The sequence below is a fragment of the Symphodus melops genome (assembly GCF_947650265.1).
Source record: "Symphodus melops genome assembly, chromosome: 9".
Lineage (NCBI taxonomy): Eukaryota > Metazoa > Chordata > Actinopteri > Labriformes > Labridae > Symphodus > Symphodus melops.
This window is the reverse complement of record NC_136699.1, coordinates 23,977,674-24,003,629: the sequence shown is the minus strand read 5'-3', so window position 1 is coordinate 24,003,629 and position 25,956 is coordinate 23,977,674. Positions and strand designations below refer to the sequence as shown.

The window sequence follows — 25,956 nt, the reverse complement described above, 5'->3', positions numbered from 1 at the left end:
ATTAGTGTACAGGACCATCAGCACACGTACAGGACTGAAAAAATTTGGGGCGGCAGTAGCTCAGTCTGTAGGGACTTGGGTTGGGAACCGGAGGGTCGCCGGTTCAAGTCCCGGCACGGACCAAGTCCGGAAACTGGTCTGGTAGCTGGAGAGGTGCCAGTCCATTTCCTGAGCACTGCCGAGGTGCCCCTGAGCAAGGCACCGAACCCCAAAACTGCTCTGGAGCGCTCGATGTGTGGTCCCCCTCACTCTGAGACCTCTCCATTAATGCATGTCACTGGAACCCTGTTTGTGCATGAGTGTGTATCTCGGCCTATGTGTGTGTCATTAGACAGAGTGTAAAAAACCGAATTTCCCCTCGTGGGATTAATAAAGTGTAACTTCTTCTAAATCCCTTTTTTTGGTGAGGTGAGATTTGATTTGATCTTCTCCATAAGGAGCGCTGCATGCCTTTTCCTGTTTTCATTTGATTGTTGTGATGTGTCATATGCTGCATAGAGGGAAATAAAACTAACAGTACAATGCATGACTTTAGATTTGTCCTTGACTGACAAGTGTCCATCGCCCTTGGGTGAAAGTCTTTATTTAGCATGAAAGACGAAGAAAAAAAAAAAACTCTGGCTCACAGCAGCTGAGAAGAGTTGGGTGCCTTACTCAGGAAATGAACTGGCATCTCTGCAGCTACCAGACCTGGTCTTGACCTGGAGTCCTGACAGACTGAGCCACTGCCTCCCCATCGTCATGGCAGCTGGCCGTGTGGTTAGTGTATGCATGTGATATACAGAAGTACGAGGATGACCCTCGGACACGTTCCAGCTCACGCCTTGAAGCGTCCAGGAGGAAGCTGCAGGTCCACACAGAGTGGGTGTGAAAAGGGACTAAATAATTCATTTGAAGTGCACGAGGTTACAACGATGTCACATGACCACTCATTATTATAGATGAGTTAGCTCTTTAGAAGCTACGAGCCAGGCTAAAGCTAAGAGAAGATGCACTGAGGAAGTCGTGCTCCCTCAAAACGATCAGGGGCCTCGCTAGTTGTTCACACACATTCAGAATCTTTACTGATTGTATCTACATCTTATCATGACCAGAGCAGTCAGTGAGGAGACACAGAAAGTGAGAGTACTTATCTCAGCCAGAAATGACGTAAAGGGGACCAAAAAATAAATAAATTCTAATTCAGGGTCAGGACTTTGCGTTTTTTTGTATTGGATCAAATAAAAAAGTAGAGCTAAAAATATGTAGATTTCTTGCTAATTTCCTCTCTGCCTATGTATTAGTTTTGCATCAGTGCTGCTGCATGCAAACATCTGCTGCAGATCAACAGGTCTCTGTGATTTAAACAAGCCAAGGCCATTGATCGGTGTGCATGGCGAGCTGCCATCCTGTAAAAAAAACAAAATCCATCAAACGTTACTTAAAACCAGGAGAGAGAGAGAGAGAGAGAGAGAGAGAGAGAGAGAGAGAGAGAGAGAGAGAGAGAGAAACAGGCCTCTCCTGTGCTGCACTGTCTGCTTGTTTTATGAGTGCAGTGCAATTACTTCTCTGTCCAGATGGGGGTGACACATCAAACACTAAATCCTCAGCACATGCCACATTCCCAGCACATTCACAGTGGGACAAAAAAAAAAACCGACCAAACAAAGAGCAAATGAGGGGTGTGACACTGAATCCCTTTTAAACACAAATTAAGATGCTTTATTTTAATCCAACAAATGGGATTAGAGCGCTCAAGATTGCAAGCTTTTTCCAGTGTTTGGACACAGGAAGCATGAGTCTCAGCCACATGGCCAGACTACCAACGACAGCTGAGACGGAAGCAGAGGCCTTGCCAACTGTCTGGCTCGTTCTCTAGTAGGCCTGCTTCCCTCAGGCCACTCACAGCCAGTGCAGGAACATGTCCAAGACTGTCAAATATCAGCACACTCTCACACACACACTCACACACACACACACACACACACACACAGGCTTACATTTTAATCTCCACGCTGAAGAGGAATGCTTGATTTGCTCTTTTCATGCAGGTGGCAGGGTCGCTCGTGAAGCAGCTCGTGAAAAGTCAACCACACCACAGCTCGCATGCATTACTGCGAATCAATCGATCGAGCCAGCCAGCGAGCGAGCGGGCTCCTTTTATTTTTTAATAAATATCCGAGGATGAATCGCAACAAGGAGGCGATCGCGTCGAAGCTGGATGAGGAATAATTGAGAGCGAACGTTCCATCAAAAGACTATAAGTTACAGTTTGAAGGGTTCTTAATGAACAGCTGGCTCTGTGGAGGGGGGAGGGGGATGTGTCGAAGGGAGACGCCGACAGAAGCTGCAGAAACGTGTTAACAATTCACTGTTCAAACAACACAATAGAGCGTATTTACTCTTTGTCATAATATGTCAGTGGAGTGTGAAGTGAAAGCAGCTCTAAAGTACACATTACAATCTATGGAGGATTTCAGAAAGCATGAATTGCACTTGTCCTAAAACTGTTGAGAGATTTATCTTTTCTATGCAGTTATGTGTTGAATAATCCCAGTTTGTAATATAAGACACTAAACCATACCATGTTACTGATCATGCTTTTAGATCTGAGCTGACACATATTTTGCTCCGTTTCCTCGCAGTGAGAACGAGTACATTTGGGTTGTTTTTTTGTTTCCAGATCTGGACTTATTTATCTCCGGTGATCCTGTGAGGAAGAATCTCATTCTAAAGATCTGTAGGAGCTGAATCATTATCTCGGTTAAAATCAGCTTTGTTGGCTTAAGGGAGTTAGATACATGAATTGAATGATGAGAAAACAAGCCTATGAATGAACTTTAATATCAGAGATAAATGCAGCTTAATCAAATGTATCCTGACAGCACACATGTCGCATACTGTTAAATGTTTCTTTCACTGTCGGAGCTGGAAAGGTGATGGTTTCCCCCCTTTAGAAATAACATCCTTCTCATTGGTGACATATTTTTATATTCTTGTTGAAGCTGCAGTGAGATGATTTTAGTCTCCCACATAGTGTTTAGAGCAGTTCATTCAATAAAGCAGCATGATCAATTAGATGTTACTACTTTGAGGCAGTGATAAGCCAAACATTAATTATAAAAAAAATGCACTTTCATATTTTCAACAATAATGAGTAATAATTATGCAATTAAAAAAAAACAAGTTCAGAAACAAGGACTCCTCTCCACAAAATGAATATTAGAAAAAACAAGAGATCTGTTTCTGTGTATTTGAATTCTAATCAATAACATATTCCATGTAGATAATGGTTATAATGTACAATAAAGAAATAACAATAAAGACGTTAGGCCACAGGAACTTTAGGAATCAAAAAGTCTGAAGATGTTTGAAGGTACAATAAAGACATGAAACAAATTATGACTTGCACCATACTTTATTTTGAATTTTTAAAAAGGTTCTGAAGCTTAATCCCTCCAGCAAAAAAACAAAAACAAAAGTTTTAATTTTGATCAGATGAAGGAAGAAAAAAAAACATGTCACCCATCCTCAACGCAGCAAACACACCTCTGCTTCTGTTACATCCATACGTCCCCGTCTTCCCTTTCTCCCTCCTGTGTTACGTGTGCGTCACTTGGCGGAGGCACCTGTAGCAAGAGTAAACCAGAGGTGAGGCTTCCGGTGAGGCCGCTGACACTTGTCAGGTTTCAGGTCCGACTCCCTTTTCTCCCATGGGTGTCAGTTTTACAGACAAGAGCGAGGGCGCTGCGCCACGCTGCCACTTAACTCAGCCCGAAGTCACCTCCATGAATAAATGAACAGATTAGATAGATAGATAGATAGATAGATAGATAGATAGATAGATAGATAGATAGATAGATAGATAGATAGATAGATAGATAGATAGATAGATAGATAGATAGATAGATAGATAGATAGATAGATAGATAGATAGATAGATAGATAGATAGATAGATAGATAGATAGATAGATAGATAGATACTAAAGACAGGGACAGTTGTGGAAAGAAAGAAAGAAAGAAATTAAAGACTGGGTGTAGCCGTACCTTTTGGCGCTCTCCTCCTCCTCTATCTGCATCTTTCCACAGTTGCATCCCTCTCATCCTCTCCGTTCCCGTCTGTCCTGCAAAACACACAAAGTGAGGAGGACATGTGAACCGCGTAAGCTCCTGATTGACTGACTTTCCCACCTCTTTCTCCCTTTTCCCCTTCTTGCAGCCCGTCTGACTGCAGCACTCTTGAATAATAACCTCTCTCCTCCTCCTTTCTTCTCCTCCTCTCTCTCTCTCTCTCTCTCTCCGCTCTCCGTTTAATATGCCGCTCACATGCGCGCTCCCGTGCCAGGTTTTTAAGCACACACGCACCCTCTGTCGCTCCTTTCCTAACATCTCTCCAATCGGACCTCGGGGACGCGCTCAGGTCGCGTCGCGCAAGTCAAGTCCGATGCGACGATTTGGCAGGTAAAGCTTTTTTTTTTTTTTAAACCACCGGCAAACACACTCATACAAATACCCCCTCATTTCTTCTCATCCGCTTTTCATCTCCATCCTCTTGGAAGAGGTTACACGGATGGGGAAAAATAATAAGCTATTTTCTGTGCTGGAATAATAATAAAAATACAGGATATGAAGAGGATCACAATGACAGAAACAGGGTCAAAAAGTGTTCCTGTTTGAAGGTCTGAACTGTTTTATTGTCGCTTTTCGGTGTATGTGACAGACCCCCGCCCCCAACTCTCTGTTACTCCCTCCCTCTCTCTCTCTCCCTCTCTCTCTCTCTCAACTCCCTCCCTCTCTACATCTCTGCATTCGCCTCTTTTAGTCGTGTGGGAAGCTCAGTGAATGCGGCTGCAGAAGGAGCCAGCATACTTATGCGCCTGACACGGATACTGCTCTGTCTTTACAGGAGGGGGAAAAAAACAAGCCTGCCATCCTCTCCTTCAACTCACACCATTTTCCACAAACTGGATATCGTTTTTTTTTAAATTGCCTTTAAGAAATAACAATTTATCTCTACAAGTTTATTTCCATGACAGTCTCGTGTGGAGCGATGGGAGCGGGAGAAAGCGCAGAGTTTCCAGCGGCTCCTCTCTTGCACTGCAGCGGACTAAAAGGCTGAATAACTGCATTATTCATTTTTTACGCTCTGCTTTTTGTTTTTCTCTCACTTGGCTCTCGCTCTTTTCTGCACTTTTCTGATTCATTTTCATCCAGGAAAAAAAGCGTCGATATTACCAAAGCCCATATTTTTTCCCCGTTGGTATATATTTTCTTAAATAACTGCTGTTGGATGGACACTGACAAAGACATAATTTCCGCCTGTGTGTGCGTAATTAAACTCATCGCTTAAGACAAAAACTGTTGGATTTATGAGTGACAAAGATACATGACCTATTGGGAGCTTTTTGGCTGCTGCCGCCATCGAGAGCGTTCTCCCGGTGCGCAACTTCTCCCGAAACAAAACAGCATTTATTCCGGAGGATCGTTGGGGGGTTGCTGAGCTGAGCCGAAGCCCTCTCTGCTGCAAGTAGTCCTTCTTCAGTGTCTACCTAAAACAACGCCAAAAAAAAAAATGACGGACTTCTTTCACCGCATCACTGACCACCTTGCGCCTTTTTTCATGCCTTGGAGTCGCCGGACGCGCCTTCAAGATCTCTAAAAGCTCTCTCTTTCTCTCTCTCTCTCTCTCTCTCCCTCTCTCCTTCTCTCTCTCTCCTCCTCGCTCCCTTTTTGAAGTCTCTCTCTTTTCTCTCCTGCAACCAAATGAATGCTCTCCCATGGAGGTAGTACAGCCACCTTGGGGACCGAGCGACCAGAGGGGTGATTTTTCCAAGCAAGAGGAGCCCGTCAGTAAAAGACGCATCGGGTGAAATCGGAGCTCCCCCCTCCTCCTCCTCCTCCTCTTCCTCCTCCTCCCACCCCTCTCCGTTCTCTCTCCATCTCCACCGCATCCCCCCTCCACTTTGCCTGGCTCCAGTTGATATACAGTAGCCTGCATGGGGATATAGGAGCTGGAGAAACCTTGTTGCGCCCCTCTTAACTACGTGCGTCTGACTTCAGCTGGGAGAACTGTTTGCGCACATCTCCATCCATGTCTCACCATAGCTGCCCCGTGTCTCCGGAGGGAGCCGCATTCATTACCGCCTCAGCTTTGGGTAAGTCTCAGTTTTAATACGTTGCATCCTTCTTCATTAATGATGGCCAGCATTTACTCATTTAATTATTCATTTCATTTCTAGAATACAAAAACAAAAAAAAACGTCTCTCGTTTTGGTGTGCACGTAAAAAAGGTTCTGTGATATATGCATGCCGCTCAAATCCTCTCAATATGTCAGCAATGGGCACAGTCCCAAGTCTTCATCTTCCTCTCACAGTTGCTTTCCTAAATAACCAGACTGTGCTGCAAAGAGTTGTAGCTGCTGCTCGCTTAAAACGAACCTATATAAATCTTTGATATGATTTTGTTGAATAAGCTGAGAGGAGGGGGCAACATACAGTAGATGTTCCACAGTTTGAGTCTTTTTTTCTTTTCTTTTTTTTTTACATGATGCTTTTGGTGTCAAATAAGATGCAGAGATGTGCAGCAGTTCAGGGTTTGAGTAGTATAATGCTCCGCTGCAGTATCAGAAAAATATGCATCAGTGTTTGATGATGATATGAACTGATCTAATGAAATGATCAATAATTTGTATTGTGCATATAAATATTTGTAATTTGAAAAATCCTATTTTGTCAGTGAAGGGAAACATGTTTTTTTTTGTTGTGTTAAAAATAGAGAAAAAAAGACTTCAGTACATATCAGCATAATCTATATCAAGTATACATTTTGATGGTTTGCTTTCTGTGTGTCTTTGTGTTTTTCTTTGTGTGTGTGTGTGTGTGTGTGTGTGTGTGTGTGGGTTTGTTTGCATACATGTATTCCTGTGTTTGTGTGTGTGTGTGTGTGTGTGTGTGTGTGTGTGTGTGTGTGTGTGTGTGTGTGTGAATGTTGATGCATGCAACTTTTTTTTTTCTCCAAAAAGGTTACTAAATGGTTTTCTGGGGGAGGATTTCTAACCGGCGAGATGCTGCTCGTATTCCTGCTGGCAGCCTTTTCTTCTTCCATCACCGGCTCCCTCTCCTCCTCCCTCTCCTCCCCCTCCATGTCGGACGAACCCCAGATGCCGGACCCGTCCGCCTCGGACTTGATGGCGGAGACCTGCAGCGCCTGCTCCTGCATGTCTGTGGAAAACGTGCTGTACGTCAACTGCGAGAAGATCACCGTCTATCGGCCTACGCAGCTCATCCCGCCGGCCTCGTCGCTCTACCACCTGAACTTTCAGAACAACTTCTTAATAATCCTCTACCCAAACTCGTTCCTCAACTTCACCCACGCTGTGTCACTGCAGCTGGGGAATAACAACCTGCAGAACATTGAGGGTGGAGCGTTCTTGGGGATGAGCGCGTTGAAACAGCTGCACCTGAACAATAATGAGCTAAAGGTGTTGCGAGCGGACACTTTCCAAGGGATAGAAAACTTGGAATATCTCCAGGCTGACTACAACTTGATCAAATACATTGAAAAGGGAGCATTTAATAAACTGCACAGACTAAAAGTGCTCATCTTGAATGATAACCTAATTCAGGCCCTTCCTGACAACATATTTCGCTTCGCCTCGCTCACACACCTGGATATAAGGGGGAACAGGATCCAGAAGCTTCCGTATTTGGGAGTTCTGGAGCATATCGGGCGCATTGTAGAGCTGCAGCTGGATGACAACCCCTGGAATTGTACCTGTGATTTAGCACCTCTGAAGGCATGGCTAGAAAACATGCCATATAATATTTTTATTGGCGAGGCCATATGTGAAACACCGAGTGACTTGTACGGGAGACTCCTAAAAGAAACCAACAAACAGGAGCTTTGTCCCATGGGAACAGGAAGTGACTTTGATGTGCGGATGCCGCCTGTACTGCCTGAGAATGGGCAGCCACCCTCCAAAACGTCCCCAACCACAGTGGCCCCTCTAGCCACGAAAGCGCCAAAAACCACTGACTCATCAAAGATTTACGGGAACGGTATCGTGGCTGGTTTGCCCCCCTTTGGAAGAAATAGTCAGATTGTTTCTTTCCAGACACGAACCCCTCCTCTCCTGTGTCCACAGCCCTGTAGCTGTAAAGCCCACCCCTCAGACTTCGGCATCAGTGTCAGCTGTCAGGAGAGAAATATTAAAAATTTAGCTGATCTCATTCCCAAACCCCCAAATGCCAAGAAACTGCACCTAAGTGGGAATTACATCCGTGACATTAGCCCGTCTGATTTCCAAGGGTTTGAAGGTTTGGATCTGCTACATCTTGGCAGCAATCAAATAGTCACGGTCCAGAAAGGTGTGTTCGCTAACCTCACTAATCTGAGGAGACTGTATTTGAATGGTAACCAGCTAGAACAGTTACACCCAGAGATGTTTCTGGGCCTCGCAAATCTGCAGTACCTGTATTTGGAATACAATGCCATTAAAGAAATCCTCGCGGGCACATTTGACTCCATGCCAAACCTTCAACTTCTGTATCTCAACAACAACGTCCTGCGGAGTCTCCCGGCCTATGTGTTCGCGGGTGTTTCTTTAGCAAGGCTCAATCTGAAAAACAATCACTTCATGACCCTGCCGGTGAGTGGCGTCCTGGACCAGCTGCGATCGTTGACCCAAATAGACCTGGAGGGGAACCCGTGGGAGTGTTCCTGCGATCTTGTATCCCTCAAACTCTGGCTAGAGAAGCTGAGTGATGGAGTGGCTGCCAAAGAGGTGAAATGTGCATCCCCTGTGCAGTTCTCCAACATTGAGCTGCGCCACTTGAAAAATGAGATCCTGTGTCCTAAACTTATTGCGAGACCACCGCTAATTCTCACCAGCGCCACCCCTCTTTTGACCTCAGTGTCGCCTGCTGGAGTTGGAAAAGCGCCACCAGGAGGGCCTGTGCCTCTCTCCATCATGATTCTCAGCATTCTCGTTGTGCTAATCCTGACTGTGTTCGTGGCCTTCTGCCTCCTGGTCTTTGTCTTGAGGAGGAATAAAAAACCAGTGGGCAGGCAGGAGGGGCTTGGCAATCAAGAGTGCGGCTCTATGTCGCTGCAGCTCCGCAGGCACGGACACAAATCTGGCAAAAAAGGCTCCATCCCGGGAGACGACTTGGGAGCAGAGACTTTTATTCCCCAGACCATCGAGCACATCGGTAAAAGCCACACGTGTGGAATCGGCCGCTCCTCAGACATGGACGCTGGTTTCAAGTTTGCAGATTCACAGAGGCAGAAGATCATCCTCCGGAACAGCGCCGACAAGGATAAAGACTCGCTATCCACCCTGGAGCGCAACAAGCGTCTCAGCACCATCGATGAACTCGAGGAGTTCCTTCCTCACCGAGAGCCCAGCATGTTCATCCAAAACTTCCTGGACGGGAAAAGAGATTTCAACAGCATAGGGATGGGCGGTTACGAGATCCGCTACCCAGAAAAAACACTGGATAAAAAGATGAAGAAGTCCTCGCTGATAGGTGGGAACCACAGTAAGATCGTGGTGGAGCAGAGGAAAAGTGAGTATTATGAGCTCAAAGCCAAGCTCCAAGGAACGCCTGATTACCTGCAGGTGCTTGAGGAGCAGACTGCACTGAGTAAAATGTAGGGATTCTTCTGTTCCATTTTGTGCATTGATTACACATATACAGGGAAGTCAAACACACACACACACACACACACACACACACACACACACACGCACACAGGCAGATAGACAGGCAGCCAAACACGTGTACCTTTCTTTGTTTGAATCTGGCCTTCACAAACCATCCAAACACCACTAGATCTCACACTTTCTGTCCTCATCTCCCTCTCTGCAACCACACATGCATACACAAACTCCCACACACAGCAAAAAAAAGTGCCTTCTGGAAACCCTTAATGACCAATGCAGAGATGGACAAAATGGCTCCACAGAACAAATTCTATAACTAAATTCAGCGTGGATCTATATTACAGTCAAAGACCCTTTTGGATTATTCATGTCACTACATGTATGAAGCCCACATACGTACGATAGCACCCTAAAAAGCAACCAAACAGTCGTAGTGTTTTTGCTGCATTTAAAATTGGTACTTTTCCCCCTTTTTTTTTCTTCTTTTTTTGTTGGTTCCTGTCGCCGTTTTCCCTTTACTTTAGTTTTTTCCAACTTAATCAAAGGGTCTTGAAGACAGTGCTTGAGAGAATGCCCGTCCATCTCCGGGCCCTCTTTAGGAAAAAGAGAGAAAGAAAGAGAGAAAAACAACAAGGAGGTCACTTTGGTTGTTGTTCTTATGTTTTTGGAAAGTCTCCAGTATCACTACAGCTGGGATGAGCTTAACAGAGTTGGTGACTCAATGGATGCTACTTTGAACTTTTTTTCGTTGTTATCCCAAGGATATCTTTTTTTTTTTTGTTCTTGGGGGATGCTTTCAGGATTCCAATGCAGAATCTCTGCCATGTTGTCTGGATTACCCGAGTGTGGCAGTATACACCCGCTCTTTACCGGAAGGCTTTTGGTTTTTTTCTTTATCAATTCACGGTAACCCGAGGCACTGCAGAAACTCTTTTTGTGGAATGATTTCCTGACTTGTTCTCTTTGTGTAAAGAGCCATGTTAAATATAGTGTCTTCTGAATGGAGTTGTGTTCCTCTTTAAAGTTGCTACTTACAGTTACTGTATGTTTTTTTTGGGTGAGATCTAACGGCACATACACTGTCAGAGGACGATGTTTCTGAGAAGTGAAAAACCCAAGGATATATCAAATTTACAAAGCTGCTTGCTATGTAAGCGTAACCTGGAATTTATTTTGTAAGTCTTACATTATTTGTATCTGTGGGACTGGTTTGTAAATTACAAGGAAGGACAAACACCTCTACACACACACACACACACACACTCAAATACTGTCCGACGGAGCATCATCATCAAGAGACTACAAGCCAGAAATGTCAAACGAACCGCAAATAGAATCCGATGGGTGATTCAACTCCCTTTGTCAGCTCTCAATTCGTAGTCAAAAGAATTTAACAAACATAGTTAATTTATTTTTCTATGCAGGATTATTTAAAGAGTTATTGGTATTATTTAAAAAAAAAAATACACAGAGTGGAAAGGACTTGATAGAACGATGCATCAGAGCTTATTCAGGCCAACCAGAAGTGACTGCTGAGTCGATTTTAAGGTTGTTCGGGGTTTTTTTTGTTTTGGTTTCTCTCAGTTTTTTCTGAAGAACTCGACCCGCTGGACGAAGGGGTTGCGAAAAATGTGTCTGTGATGTTTCCTTTTCCTTGTGTCGCACGACAAAAAGCCGAGGCCTGATAGAGTCTGTGAAGTTTCCAAGCGGTTTCCTTATTCTTATATCTCCCACATTATCTTGTAAAAGTTTTCTTATTAACATTATGCAACCAAAATAAATGTGCATTAAACTTGATATGGTTCCAGAATTGTTGGGGGGGGGGGGTATGGAGGGGTTTGGGGCGATGTGTGTGTGGAGGTGTGGACATGTTTGCGGGGGGGGGGGAAGGGGGGGTAGGAAGGCTTGCTAATTGAAGCTCTAAAAATTGCTAGCCTCGGGCAGAATCATATAAAAAAACATCATGTGCAATATTAGTAAGAAAAAAAGACACGCTCAGTCATGATGGCTTCAAATAACTCTGTTTAATTTATTTAGTTTGAGGTTATATTGTCAAGGAAGGCTCTATTTGGAAATTCTTTTGAACAACCTAACTCTATCCGGTCCTTATTTAAAAGTATTGTTACGTTCAAACTATGAGTGTTTCTTGACATTACAAATGAATAGAATGTATCTTGGAAAGTATAATAAATACAATTTTTCTATCGGTCATAAATCTCCTGTATATTGGTTAATTTTCTCTTGTATAATCATGTTGAAATCAAGGTATTAAAATCAGCACCTCTTTGCACTGTGTCCCCCCTATTTCTTTGCAGCTTCATAAAAAGGGTGCTTTAAGTGCAGAAACAACTGCTCTGACATATGCTGAAATTGCCAGTTCCTTTACACCCTCTGCTTGGAGTTTTACACAGAACAAAGTTTGGGTAGTGTGGACTGTCTCTCGCTCGAGTGACAGACTGCTGCTGCTGTACTTGTTTTGTTCGTGTACTGCACAAACACTGGCGGCCCTTCAAGCGTTTCACTGTATGTGTTTGCTTTTCGGTTTCATTTGAGGAAGCTGCTCCTTGTTTCACTTAAGACCACGAGACACTTTCTCTTCTTGCTTTTGTCACACAGTTGAGAGTTGCGTCTTTGTTGTGAAACTCGCTGCTTTTGTCGAGTTGTTGCATAAAATTAAAGCTATAATTTTCAGTGAATCTCAAAAGCTAACATTTGCAGCCGAAACAATGTGCTGCATCGCAGTTTCAACGTTCTCGTAAAGCTCAGAAACGTCACAAATCAAGCTTCAAATATGTATTATTAGCACATTTTTCTCTTTAAATGGATGTTGCAGCGTTCTCATTCTGTGTTCTTGTGGGGGGTTTTTGTGCGCCTTTGGGTTGTTGTTTTTTTCGGGGCCAAATGTCCTAAATTCGTTGGTACTCTTGAAGCATCTGGCACTGTTCCCCCGGCAGGTATCATCGCTCCATCTGTTTTTAGGAACCTATCAAACATTCATACCCATTCCATTTTTAGGGTTAAAGAACTCAGATTTCCATTTTTTTTTGTCTTTGTTAATCCAACCTATGGGGCTTTTAGGAAACCAAGTACCAGAAAGTATGACTCACCCAGACGCCTGAGAATTGTCCTTATTAATTATTAATACCCTTGGCGGTTATGAACTAAAAAAAGGGATGTGGGAGGGGGGGGATGGAGGGGGGTGAATCTGATATGTCCACTCCCTCCCAAACTCTCCCTTTTCTTTGTTTCCTCTCCCATATTTCCGATCGTGCCGTTCTACAGGAGAGCAGAGAAATCATTTGGATACTTTAATAAAACAGTCAAATTGGCTGGAAAAGGTGTTTCTATTTTTTTTTTAAACCCAACATTTTTGCTGCAGTCACTTGGCTCCCATGCAGAGTTTGTTCCTGGAAGCTTCAGGGGTCCTTGAGGGGCTACAATAGCATAGCTCGAGATCACAGACTTCTCTTTTCCCCCTGTAATGTAACCCACTAGACACTGGTATAATGAAAAATGTACCAGCAGCCCGGTGGTTGTTTTGCCCTCTCTCCTCCCTGCTGTTCTAATCTCACCTGCTGCAGAGCCACTTCGGCAAGTCTTTGCTGTCTCTCAACTGTAAAATCATCTCATCTGATTGGCTTTCTGGCGGAAAACACAACCCTTTTATATATTTATTTATTTTAGGGAAGGGTGGGGGGAAACTGCAGAGAGAAGTGTTCAGGATCAGGAGAGCAGCATGCATGAAGTGTGGGGGGTTGGCCACTAGGGGCGCTGTGAGCCAAGAACACAGGAGAGAGTTTAAGATGGGCTGCAGCAGGATTTACTGATCTTTCAAGGCTTTTGAAATCAAAAAGAAAAGAAACATCGACCTTTTTATTCATTCCATTGAAGTTTTGTTTTAACTTTGCCCCTTTGTCTGTGAATTTTTACACTGAAGGATATTTCACAGTCTGCATAAGAGGTTTTTGATGATGATGAAAATAGAAGTAATAGAAAAGCATTCATAAACTGATCAAAGGACAACAGAGAGCAAGAGCATTTATTTTTTCCACTTTATATTTCCATTATGTGATGTATTTATACTCAATTTGTTGATCTTCTTCTGGTCCAGTTTTGAGACTTCAAATATTGGAATATCACCAAACATGTCCTCGTTCTCAATGTTTGACTCTCCTTGTTTTCTTCATTTGCAAAGATGTACTTCATTTGCTTGACTTTCTTTTTTATTTGGGCCCCTCTTTGCTGTCTGAAAGCTTCTGTTTTAAAGCCATTTAAATTCTTCCAAGGTGAGAAAAAAAATAGATAAAAAAAAAAAAAACCTAACAATTGTTCGCAGTCTTCTTGAAAACTAGAAGAAATTGAAAGAGGAATCATTTGTCGGATGAACAAATCAATTGGAGAACAGTGAGCGTTACCATCGTCTGCGATGGTGGTCAAACCCCTTTAATAGCACTTGAATGCAGCATGACAGTTTGAACAAAACTTTCAGGCTTTTCATCTGTTAAATGTACTTCTTTTGAAATTGGATCATAACCCCATAAGAGTTTTATAGTCACTCTAGTAATAAAAAAGAGAGATGGGGGGATGTCTGTGTGTGGTTTAAAGTACTGACTCAAAAACACGACCTTAGATTTTGTCTCCTCCGTATTACATCCGTGTATCATGTTTGCTGGAGGGAGTTTTTTTCCTTTTCAACTTTTTCTTTTATATTTTCCTTCACTGTCATCCTCACTGCTGTTTTTTTTTTCTCATCTCGTGTCGTCTCTTTGCTGAGTGTTTTGTTTTTAAAATCAGTTAAAAAGGAGCACAGATAATGCATTCATGAGGATCTGTTGTTTCTCAAAGAGTCAAAAGTGATTCATTCTCACAAAGTGCTACGTGTCTTACCAGGAACTGCACTTTCATATTAGTGCTAATCAAACACTTCCTGTATCTATTCCAAGAGACCACTGTCACAAAATGTTTGACTTTGTTCCTACTATTTATAGAAGACTTCAAAATAAGATCATTTAGGTATTTGCAGAGTGTGTGAAAGAGTTCAGAAATTGATATCTGGTGGAATATTTTTTGAAGCTATCTCCTAAAAATTCGAAGTTTTTTTTTTTTTTTTTTTTTGGGGGGGGGGGGGGGGGGGGGGGTTATGCCTTTCTTACTAAGATAGAGACAGAGTCAGAAATCAGAGCGAGAGAGGGAATGACATGCAATGAAAGATCCACAGGTAGGATTCAAACCAGCCGCCTGGAGGTCCACAGTCTCTGCACATGGGTAACGAGCAGCAACAACCATGCCAGCAGCATCTATCCTCTCAAAAATGTACAAAAGAAATTCTAAAAGTCAGCATCTTCACAGCCATGGGCCGCCTTTCATTTCACTCTCTGTTGAACTTAAGCTCGAGTTTTCACCCAACATCAACATCACCCAACAGCGACGTGAAAGAGTAATGAGAGCATGCCTGAAGGTTGTACTTAAAAATCTATTTTTTGTTTTTTTCCACCAAATGTTGATTTCTGAACTCTTCTTTAGCCAGGCTACACACTAGATGTTTTTCTCTTCATGACATCACAAAGGGCAGTAGCCCCTCCCCCAGGTGGATGACACTCCCACAGCTAGGTGTTTGTTCTGCCCTCTGAGTCTGCCTTCTCACCGTTAACAATAGGACATGGAACAAGCAAGCCTGAGCCACCCAAGCCCTTCTAGAGAGGGGTGTGGTCAGACACAGCTCATTTACATATTTAAAGCTACAGACACAGCCTGTTCTGAGTTTATAGACATGATCAAATACATGATCAAAGTGGAATTACAACAAGACACTTCACACACATTTTAAATCGCTCTGAGACTTATATGGTTGTAAAGGAGGAGAATATGTGACCTTTAAGTAAAGAACACTGCAGGAGGATATTAATGATTTGACCCGGTGTATTGCAGGACAAAGATAGTTGAAAGCAGTTATCAAAACCATTGGGCAAAACTAAACCAAGACCAAGGGGCGTGTCACTCACTTGATTCAATTTAAAAAAAAAAAAATTTGTCCCCAGGGGGCAATTCAAAGGCACACAGAACTTTAAATTAACGGGAGTGCAGGTAACACAATGTTTACCAAAAAATCAAAGTTAAATAAAAAGATAAAAAAAAAAGATGCCATAACGGGGAATATATATATAAAATAACTACACATTGACTCTAACTTAAGTTTTTTTTTTTTTTTTGTTGTTGTTTTTTTTTAGAAAGTGGTTTTTACCACCTAATTACAGGGAAAAAAAGCCTCGACACCAAGACCAAATTCAAGCACTAACACTCTACAATGTTCCTCCGCTGAACAAGGAGTGTCGTTCTGGACGGCAGGCAGTGTCAGTGGAAACAAACTTGACCACGACACACTTGCAGCTTGATCAGTAGAAACCAAAAAACTGGCTCTCCTCACAGCCTTTCACAACACAACACACCAACCAGACTGCTCACACACATTCTATACTACGTTACCTGTCTTCTTGGCCCAATCAGAGACGAGCTTCAATCAGTGGCAGATTGACTCCAGGTGTGATTAATCTCACCTCCCCAGGAGTGAGCCAGACTCCAGCAGCATGAGAAAACAAAGTGTAAAAACAAAATTTAATTTCCCTACTTAAGCAGCTTTAATTCAGTGATTTCAGTGCTTAATAAAAGAGCAGGGCCTAATCTGAAAAACTAACCCTGATAAGAGAATTCAAAACTTATGCACACATGGAGTTCAGTAATGAAACAAATCAAGAAAGTTGAGTAGGACTGATAGATTTTTCAATAAGCTAAAATCAGTGAGTGTATTGATCAATCAAACTCTATGTGCAGATAGATAGATACTTTATTGATCCCGAGGGAAAGTCAAGCACTTTTGTGTAGAGCACCAACTCGTAACAAACGTTATCTTCAGACACTTATCACCAAAAGCAGACAACCTTCTCAGAAATGTTTACAATTGTGATGTTTTCTCAGGATTTCCCCTCAAAGTTCAGACGAGATCCTTGTAAAGATAAAAGTTATTCACAGAGTGTCGCAGCCCTTAAAAGAGCTCCTCAGGTGTCAAACTGTGAGGAGGACTTGTAACAGGATAAAGAGTTTCTCAAGCTGAGGAGAAAAATGAGAAATGTTCTTCAAACACAACATGAAGAACAATCATTATGACTTATAGTTGAGCCCAACGTTCAAAAAATGATTTGTGCAGACTTTTCAATCCATCTCTGTCTTTTCTCAAAGTCCAAAGTGAGACATGTATGAGTGCGGTTACCTCCACAGCTGCATCCAACTACTAATTAAGGCTCTTTACCTGATGATCACGCGTGCTAAATCCACAGAGTTCATTGTTACACAATGTCTGACGAGATTCTATGATTTACTTTTTAGCCAATCAAAGCTTTTTAAAAAAAAAAGTCACAACTTTCAACCTCCTCACTGAGATAAAAGTGTCTGTGGCTTCCTCGCTCAGAGTCGCTCTGAAAATGTTCCTGAATCACTCCTCGGCTAAACAAGGAGCTCTAATCTCTGAGAGGATTCTCAGAACATTTGTGAATAGAAGTCGAGAATGTGCCCTCTTATGTCATCTTCAAAGAGCCAGCATTATTCCATCATGAGCACTGGGCAACGTTTAGCAAGGTTAGCAGGGAGATGCAGAAAACAAAGAGATGCATAGAGACTAACAAACATGGCTGTCTTGTAACCTGCAGGTGTGTTTTGACAAGAGCCTCAAAGGTTTTGGGATGTAGCGTCTCAATGTAAAATGTCTTGGGTTTTTTTTTTTTTTACTTATAATGACAACTTCTCTGCCAACATTTGTCTTTGGTCCTTTTGATTTTTCCTCTTATTTCAAGTGTAATACATTTTCAGTTAAATTTTTTTTCAAGGTTTAAGACACTCAGTGTAAATGCAGCACAAAGATTACACCTAATAGCATCTAAGTACTTTGGCAAAAGGAGTCATATTGTGTGAGATATGGATTAAAATCAATGAATACGTTCTCTATCACGACCCCCACGCTGAATGCTAGATGCAGAAGCACAGTGTTTTAATGATCAGGCCTCATGTTCGTCCACTGCTCATTGTGATTGGTTCCTGTAAAACACGTCATTTGTCTTGATGTTTGCAGAGTTTTTTTAAAGGTTATGTTGATATCAAAGTAAATGTTCTAATAGGCTTGTGTCTAAGCCAGTGGTGTCCAAACTTTTTTTTTTTTCGGGCCAAAATTGTCGCGTTAGAATCGCTCACGGGCCACAGGGTTTTTTTGTTTGTTTTTTTTAAATATTGGAAGGAACTTTTTGTATTTTGACCTCTTCAAAATATAATGTAAATACACAATAACTAATTGCAGTGGGAAACTGTTGTGTTCCAATTTTTTGGAAAGAATAGTCAGGCTTTTGTAGGTCTCCCTCGCTAACATGAAAAAGAAAAAAAAGAACGAAATATACCAGCTGATGAGGCCTGGGGCCAAAATCTTCTGATTCTTTGATTTGAAGTCAAGGGCCACAAAAAAATCCACTCAAGGGCCACAAATGGGCCCCGGGTCGCACTTTGGACACCCCTGGTCTAAGCTGTTTTTGGGGGAACATTGTACATCTCTCACCACTGGTTCCTTTGTTTAATTTTTTCGTGCTAACAGTTGTTTTTTTGCATAACCGTGTATATCATGTCAGTCATTATCAACCTTTGCACTCCTGGTCATGCTGCTGTGTTATTTGTGTTAATTTCACTGTCATTTTCTGGATGACACATTATTCAGCAATGGAGGCACATTTGCAGCAGCGGTGGCCCATGTCTGCACAATGCCAACAATGTGCTCAGGAATGGTACCGTATCATTTTGGCACGCACTCGCAAGGCGGCCATGTGAGGAGGGATGAAAGGGGATGGCATCTCCCTGGTTACTGCAAATTACCGGATGCATCCCCAACGAGAGGAAAACAATGGCTCTCCTCCCCACCGGCTGCCTCATTAAATGTGGACAAACCCACCAGAGGTGCCCCGTCGAAGCTGCTTGGCTGCTCATTTCACACCTTTTAGTGACATTCCTAGCAGAACGTTAGCATCCATTTTTTGGTCACCCGCCTGCTGAGGCCGTCACAGCCACAGGGGGTCAACTTCTGAAGAGGAATAAAAAAGCACAGACGTTGAACATTGTGCAAACCTTTAAGAGTCACGACACGTTTTGACAAGAAGGCAGAGAAGTGTGTCACTGCGTGTTAGTCATCCATTCTTCCTCTTTTTCTGGCTTTCCTGGCAGCTAGGTATGAAAGGACAGCACGGGTGGCTTTTCAAAGCACATGCAGGGTCATACCATAAAAAATAATTTCATTTCTCATTCAAATTCTGCCCTAGGAATCTTTTTTTTTTTTTTTTTCCCCTGCAGCAGAATGTCCTGAAAGGGATAATGAGTTCCTGATCACAATGACAAATCCTCCTTCGAATAAAAATGACACCCATTCTCACAAAAAAAAAAGGTCACTTTTCAATGATACTACTGTGACCGGTGTGCTAGGCTGATACACACAGTTGTACTCTTTTTGCATGATGCTGATCCTCTATCACATGGGTCATCAGAGATATGTTTTTTTCTATGCAACATTCACTGTCATTTGTTTTGTTAACTGTGGAATTGCTTTTGCTTAATTACTCGTAATGTTTGGAGTGTTAACTAACAAATCACCAAACACTTTATATGTAAGGTACACAAAAAAAAACTATTCGCTATTTTGCACTCATATTAGTAGCATGCATGTTGGCTTGAAAAACCTTTTATAATCTGTTTTGGTTTTATGAAGGATACAAGTTATACACAGTTAGGCAGGTTAGCTGACCTGATTGACGGTGGGTGTGATATAACGGTTTGTCAAGAGGCTTAAAACTCGCCGCAGCTCCAGCTCTCTGCCTGCCCTGACTGAAATGTAGGAAGAGACAACATTTCCAGCATAACCAACCAACCAACAGGCCTCCAAAGCCCCCTGCAGGAACAGATGGGTGACCTCACTCAGGCGTCTTCCATTCATATTTACAGTCTATGGCCCATACCAGCCATAACACACAAAGCATCAGGGATTCACAAACTGTTTCAATGTATAATCAGTAGGTTACTGAAGGGGAAACAAAAACGTGTAGTTTTTGGTCCATATTAAAAAATAAATAAAAAAAAAACATTAATTAAAGGCTTTAAAATGACCTATCAAGAGGCAATATGGAGCGAACAAGTGTGTGAATGAGAATATTATTTTTGGTTTAGATTTGTACCTTAATGTGAAGTGTTACTAAGGGCTCATATTGGGTCATGCTAGTGAAAGGTTCCCATATTGTTCTAGCCTTTAAAGGTGGAGGGTTAGTGGACCGTAAAACAAGATGGAGAGACAGGGTGGTGGGTAATAGAGGTATTTATTGTACTGAGGCTGGTGAAGGCTGGTGAGACAAGAGTGAGAAGCTGAGTGGTGAGGCACTGGAGCTGATTGGTCAGAGGCAGTGGGAATAAAAGAAGACAAGGATAATGAGTCACATGTACACATTCCAAAGCACAGAAGTTTGACCGAATCTGAAACGCTCGCTGAGCTACCGCAGTGTAGGCGGAAATAATCTGGCAGCTCGGAGGAGGTGAACCAGGGTGTAAATGCAGCAGCTGGTGATTACTGAGGACGATCAGGTGTGTGACTGCAGAGAGCTCCAGCAGCCTATCAGCCACGCCCAGCCTCTGAAAGAAAACTAAACACGAGACAACAAAAAGCACATCAGAGGCCTGAGGCCTACACTACGAAGCAGGATTTGAGCTTAGCGAGGTAACTTCAGGGTTAACCCTGGGTGTTCAGTCCTACGAGGGTCGATTACTTTTTACCTGGGTATATCACCATGGTAACTGATGCTGAACACCTAACATGCTCCGGAGCAGGTTATGTTGGAGATAAGAGAGCAGACTTTGAAAATCTCCGCCCACTGACCAATCAGATCTTTTGATCGTGGATCTCCCGGAGCTGATTGAGAGGGGGGAGGACACTTCATGTGTCTCACATGATTTTACATTAGACTATAGTCCGTTAAGTTAATGATTATGTTTCACTGATATCCTTTAACAAAGACTGAAAAAAGCACCTTAACATTTTAGTTTAAGATGTACAATTACAAATATGTTCTTGTGGCTTTGAATTGTGTTTTCATTCATGTTTAATGTCTCCATAGCTGTTTGTGATGGTCAGAGCTGCAGTTTAAATATAACTTCTCAAACTACTCTCTACTTTAAAGAGTCAGAGCAACACATTCAGATCAGAGAAGAAACAGGACTTATTGTAATCAGCTCGAAGGTGAACTAATGATGGAACGAGTTTTCACCGTTAAATATTCGCCAACTTTCCTTTTTTATTGCCCCGTTTGTCTAAACATATTTAGATAAATAAAGTTTGTAGTTTTTGTAAATATAATGTTTGTAGATATGATGATCTGCTGACAGCAGACGTGATGATGATTGTGATTGGTTAAATGAAGATAACTCCGCCCTTTTATGTGATCAGGTTGATAAGCAGCTTCGTAGGACTGTTCAGCACGATCTCGTATGTTACGGTGAGTGAAGTCAAACAGACCCTGGATATGTTAAACTCACTTTACAGGTCCCAGGAAAAATCAGCACACACACATATCACTAAGATACTGAGACTGAACAGCCATCATGTGATTACGTGATGCTGCTGTCATTGTGGACCTTAAAGGCTATTTATCAAACAGAGAGCCGGTCTGGGGGATTAGTGGGGGAGTTAACCTCACCATCCGGATTTTCAAGGTTAAGTTGAAGGTGAGGTTTTAATCATGATACGGCATTAATTCAGCACACTCATTCCTGCCCCCGGCACTTACACCGGGCCAAGACGCGTGAATCTGACTCCCCATCACACGTCAACATTAACCTCAAAGCTGCTTCACTCCCACAGTCCACCCACACGTGTGTTCTCCACTTATGTTGCCTGATTGGATGTCTTATCCACACTGTGTTTGTGTGTGTGTGTGTGTGTGTGTGTGTGTGTGTGTATAAACCTCGCTTGATTGACGTCTCCCTCATATTTATCACAGCAGAGATATTTTGATTTTTCATAGCAGGAAAAGGTGAAAATCATTCTGTTAATTACGCTCGTTTCCATCGAGTGATTGAGCTAGTAGCCTTGAAGAAGCTCGGGTCCCGTTTTGTTATTTTCTTTCTGAGCACGCCTTTGATTGTTCTACTATGATATGCCAACATTTATGCTTTCTAAGAGGTCCATTTTCAAATCTCCACAAGGGCACAATTAAAAACAAAAAACAAAAACAGAAGCTAGGCACTGTTAGCTTCCTGGCTATTGGGCACGCCCGATGTATGGAGGCTAATCGTTCCCTTAGCGGGAGGTCTGGGTTTGAATCTGTCCTGTTGCTCTTTCAAATAAATGAGCAGAATGCCAATGTATTGAACATGTACTAAGTGCTCTGCTTAATATCCTTTTTATAGAAACTGCAGAATAAGGTGACATTGGTCTGGAGTCTGGTGTTTGGAAACACTAGGACTTTAACTTTTCCGCTCTGATTCCTTAGATTTTTACTGAAATCCTTCTTCCTGGTGGACTTTTTGTTGTTGTCTGCTTTAAAATATAAATCAAAGACGGGAGTTTTCTGGCATATGTTTGGGATGAAGATCAAGTCTTTGCCACGTGAAGGAGCATTAGCCGCAGCGGGGAGCTCTGGCTAAAAGTACAAAGACCAAAAAAAGGAAACAACGTCCTCTTAATACGTGTTTGATACATGAGTGAAATTCAAGACGGATACTCCATTCTGATTGGCTGGGGTGGTGTTTGTTGTTATTGTTGTTGTAATTTAATCCATTGGCTATAGAAAAAGAAGACTTAGATTTAAATATTCAATGTATAATACCCTGATCTCCACGGTGACCCCTGGGTGGTAAATTGGGCTTAAGTTTGATTTTCTATAAATACTTTCGCAAAGTATCATTGACTCTAAATGACACTTTGGCAAAGAAGCTGATTAATGCGCTTAGCTATACTTAACATGTCAAAAGCTTTAAATCACAGTCCTTTTGAATCCTCACATTTAAGCAGCCTTGAAGGTCATTAAGAGCCTTACGATTTGACAGATGAGCCCTTGAAAATCGTTGTTAAAGCAATTCACGTGCGTGCAGCAGCTGATTTCAGTATCGTGCCCGAGCACGGGGCTGTGATTAATGTGCCGCTGTTTCCTCTGGGTGCAAACCTACACCTGTTTCTGTTTTATTACATTGATCTATGCGCGATCAATGGAGGCGAGCTGAGGGATCAATTGAAGCCAAGTGGAGGAGACAGACCTTTTGGGTCGGCCCCCTGGAGGTTACGCACTCACTTGTGTGTGTGTGAACATGTTTTCTCCTGCAGATCTCCCGGGAGGCGAAGGGGAACATGGAGGCTTCCTCTTTGTGCAATCTCTCGCTAATGAATAGCTCTTATATTACAAACAAACAAAGAAACATGAGGTCTCTTGAACGACCTGCAATAGGATTTAAAAATATATCTGGTAGAGGACGTGTCCTTTTTGCTTCTTTCAGCCCTATTCAGGTGATTCAAGTGTGTCTTTATAGTTGTTAAATATTGAGTGTTTTTGTGGCCCATCATCCAAAAACCTTAAAAAATCAGCGTTGTGCTGCAGATCTGATGATTGACATGTGATGTCACCAGCTAACTCATGCAAAACCACCTTAAACTGTCTGTGGTTAACGCTGCAATCATCCGTCTTCCCTCCTCACTGCATGCTAATCTGTCTTGTTTGCCTTTCTTTCCATCCATCCATCCATCCTCCCATTTTCCTGTCTTTTCTCTTTCCTGTACCTGAGCTGAATTATGATCCTTCCTTCTTGCACTGATACATTGTGATTGATTGGGCTTTCCAGCTAACTAATGAATTGGCCCCTCAAGGACGTGTAGCGGGCCAGCTCTGGTATTAATGTGGACTGTGCTGAAGGCAGCTCAAAGACTCCTGACACCACAGATTTAGCGCTTACACTGTTTGTTTGGATCTGGCTTTAGCAGGGAGTGTGTTGGGTTTAATTTTTAAATAGCTACAAATTGCATTTCTAATGGCTTTTTGCATATTGTCTGGCGGTGACGTGCAGCGCAGAATGTAGGTCTTTCTTTTTTTAGTGTGCAGACAGCGTGACAAATCTCATGAATACACAGGTAATGCAGCATACGTGTGATGATGCACATCAGTCTCTCTGTAATGCAGTGTGGAGCATGCTGTACAAAGACTCATTCAAACATGGGTATTATTCCTCTCTCTCTCTCTCTCTTTAATGTGCTGTGTGTGCAGCTGATGCTGAAGGGGTACCTTAGCATTGGAAAATACTCCCCTACTTTACTTTCCACTCCGTGTTTTCAAAGCTTGTTCTCATCTTTAACCTGAGCATTTACAGGCCTCGACCTTCTGTTTAGATTCAGTCTCCCTGCTCTCTGGAACACGCAGATAAATAAACAGATAGAGCCTCTAGGTTAAAGCCATGATGCTTTTTCTGGTTGTATTTGCTCTTCAGTGTGTTTTCAGGTATCTTGTGCATGTTTAGACACATCTATGTGTAAGAATTCAAAGTCCGCAGAAATGTGGCTTATCCTACCTCCTCCTGTTAGCTGTAGCTGCATGTTACGCTCGGTCCCTAGACCCCCTCATTGAAAACAGGTTTGTGACATCACAAACCCATGATGACACTGAGCCAAGCCCATTGGCTCGTTGTAGCAAGCACAAGCTCCCCTTGGACTGAGCATTCCCAATATAGTAAAAGGGGCGGGACATACGAACAAAGCCGAACCACTGACCAATTATGAGAGAGCAGATCAGCCGACCAATCAGATCAGACTTGGGGAACCTTTTTTTTTTGTGGGGGAGTGTTAGAAACACAAACAGATGAAAGAGGCTGCATGGAGCGGCAGTACAAGAAAACAGACCCTTTTTTCGAACATTAGTTGTTGTGAACGTACTTTAGTAGACACATAAATTAAATATATGAACCTTTAAGAGCCAGACAGCCTTCCCAAGAGTTGGTAGCAACCAATATGTTTGATGCTTAACATTTCATTTCTTCCTATTAAAAGGTACAATATGCGACATTCTGACTTTGAATACAAAAAATCTAATCTGTCCTATTTCACTTCCCCAAAGAGAGAGAGTGGGGTCAAACTCCCTCCGGATTCATTGTTCTCTGCCTTCCTTGAATTTCCCTCGGGATCAATACAGTATTTGGTGTTCACTTTGACAGGACGGGGCTTCCTTCAGATTGTTTTTGTGTTTCACTCAGAGGTTAAAAATGTAGTAGTGAAGCCCTCCCTGTCCTTGACAAAGAGAGATGGCCCCGCCCACACTTTCCAAACCAATAAAAAGACCTTTTTTAACCTTGAAAAGACAAACATATAACAACAGAATCAACTTTGAGAGGCATGCCAGTGCTTGAAAATCGATGGTAGAATCTTGTTTGCAGATATTTTTGGTGACGTCTCTGCCTTACAGAACCCTGTTGGTGAAAGTCGCACAGGAAGAACTTTTAACTCGCCATTGTGTCGAATTGCTCGCTCGTACCAGATTTATAAAGATTCATGATGATATTTTGTTGTTACATTGAATGTATTTATTTAACAGGGACAACGTGATTAAACATATTCAAGATAGTTTAAAGAGAGGCGGATTTCCAACACTGGTTAAACAGAGTAAAAAGTACAACTCACAGGATGCATTCAAATACATAAACAAAAATAGGACAATAAAACATCTTTTGAACTTATTTAAATGACAGATCTACGGAGTAATGTTAACATGGGTAATCTGGGATTATTATTTTTTTGCAGGTGGTGACGTGTTCCAGAGTTTACAAGTTTTGATGGAGAAAACCGATCGTCTAAATCTCAGTCCATGTTGCATTCACTTCCCGTCAGACAAAATGCTATTAATCGCCAAACCTAAGTGTTGTTTTATCAACGGGTAATCCAGCCTTGATCCTGAGTATAAATGTCAGTGCAATTTGTGTTCAATGTCATTTGTACCCCACAAACACGTCCAAAAATAAATCAAGGGAAACAAGAAGTCCATCATGGACTTGGTCCATTGGCGGGTCGGTCGCCTCCTTCCTCCTTCCTTTATATGTTATCAAGTCACGAAACTGGAACAGCATCTCATCAGCAAAATGACACGTCATGACAGGAAGTCACATGATGAATAATAAAATCAAATCTTAACATGTCTATAGTTTTAAAGTGTATATTAAATACAAGTTAGGAGCACTGTAATTCAAAGTATACATCACATTATGTATATTATCTAT

At 42.3% G+C, this 25,956-nt stretch overlaps 1 protein-coding gene across 1 annotated transcript; it reads left to right on the top strand.

Annotated features, from left to right (window-relative positions):
* Window positions 1-4,526: 4,526 nt before the first annotated feature.
* Window positions 4,527-11,976, top strand: slitrk4 (SLIT and NTRK-like family, member 4). Its single transcript, XM_079352975.1, has 2 exons — window positions 4,527-6,135; window positions 7,003-11,976. The coding sequence occupies exon 2, from the start codon at window positions 7,045-7,047 to the stop codon at window positions 9,634-9,636; it is 2,592 nt and encodes an 863-aa protein (XP_079209101.1). The 5' UTR covers window positions 4,527-6,135; window positions 7,003-7,044; the 3' UTR covers window positions 9,637-11,976.
* The last annotated feature ends 13,980 nt before the right edge of the window (window positions 11,977-25,956 follow it).

Coding starts and splice junctions, on each gene's coding strand:
- slitrk4 (XM_079352975.1), top strand. CDS start 7,045: ATGCTGCTCGTATTCCTGCTGGCAGCCTTTTCTTCTTCCATCACCGGC.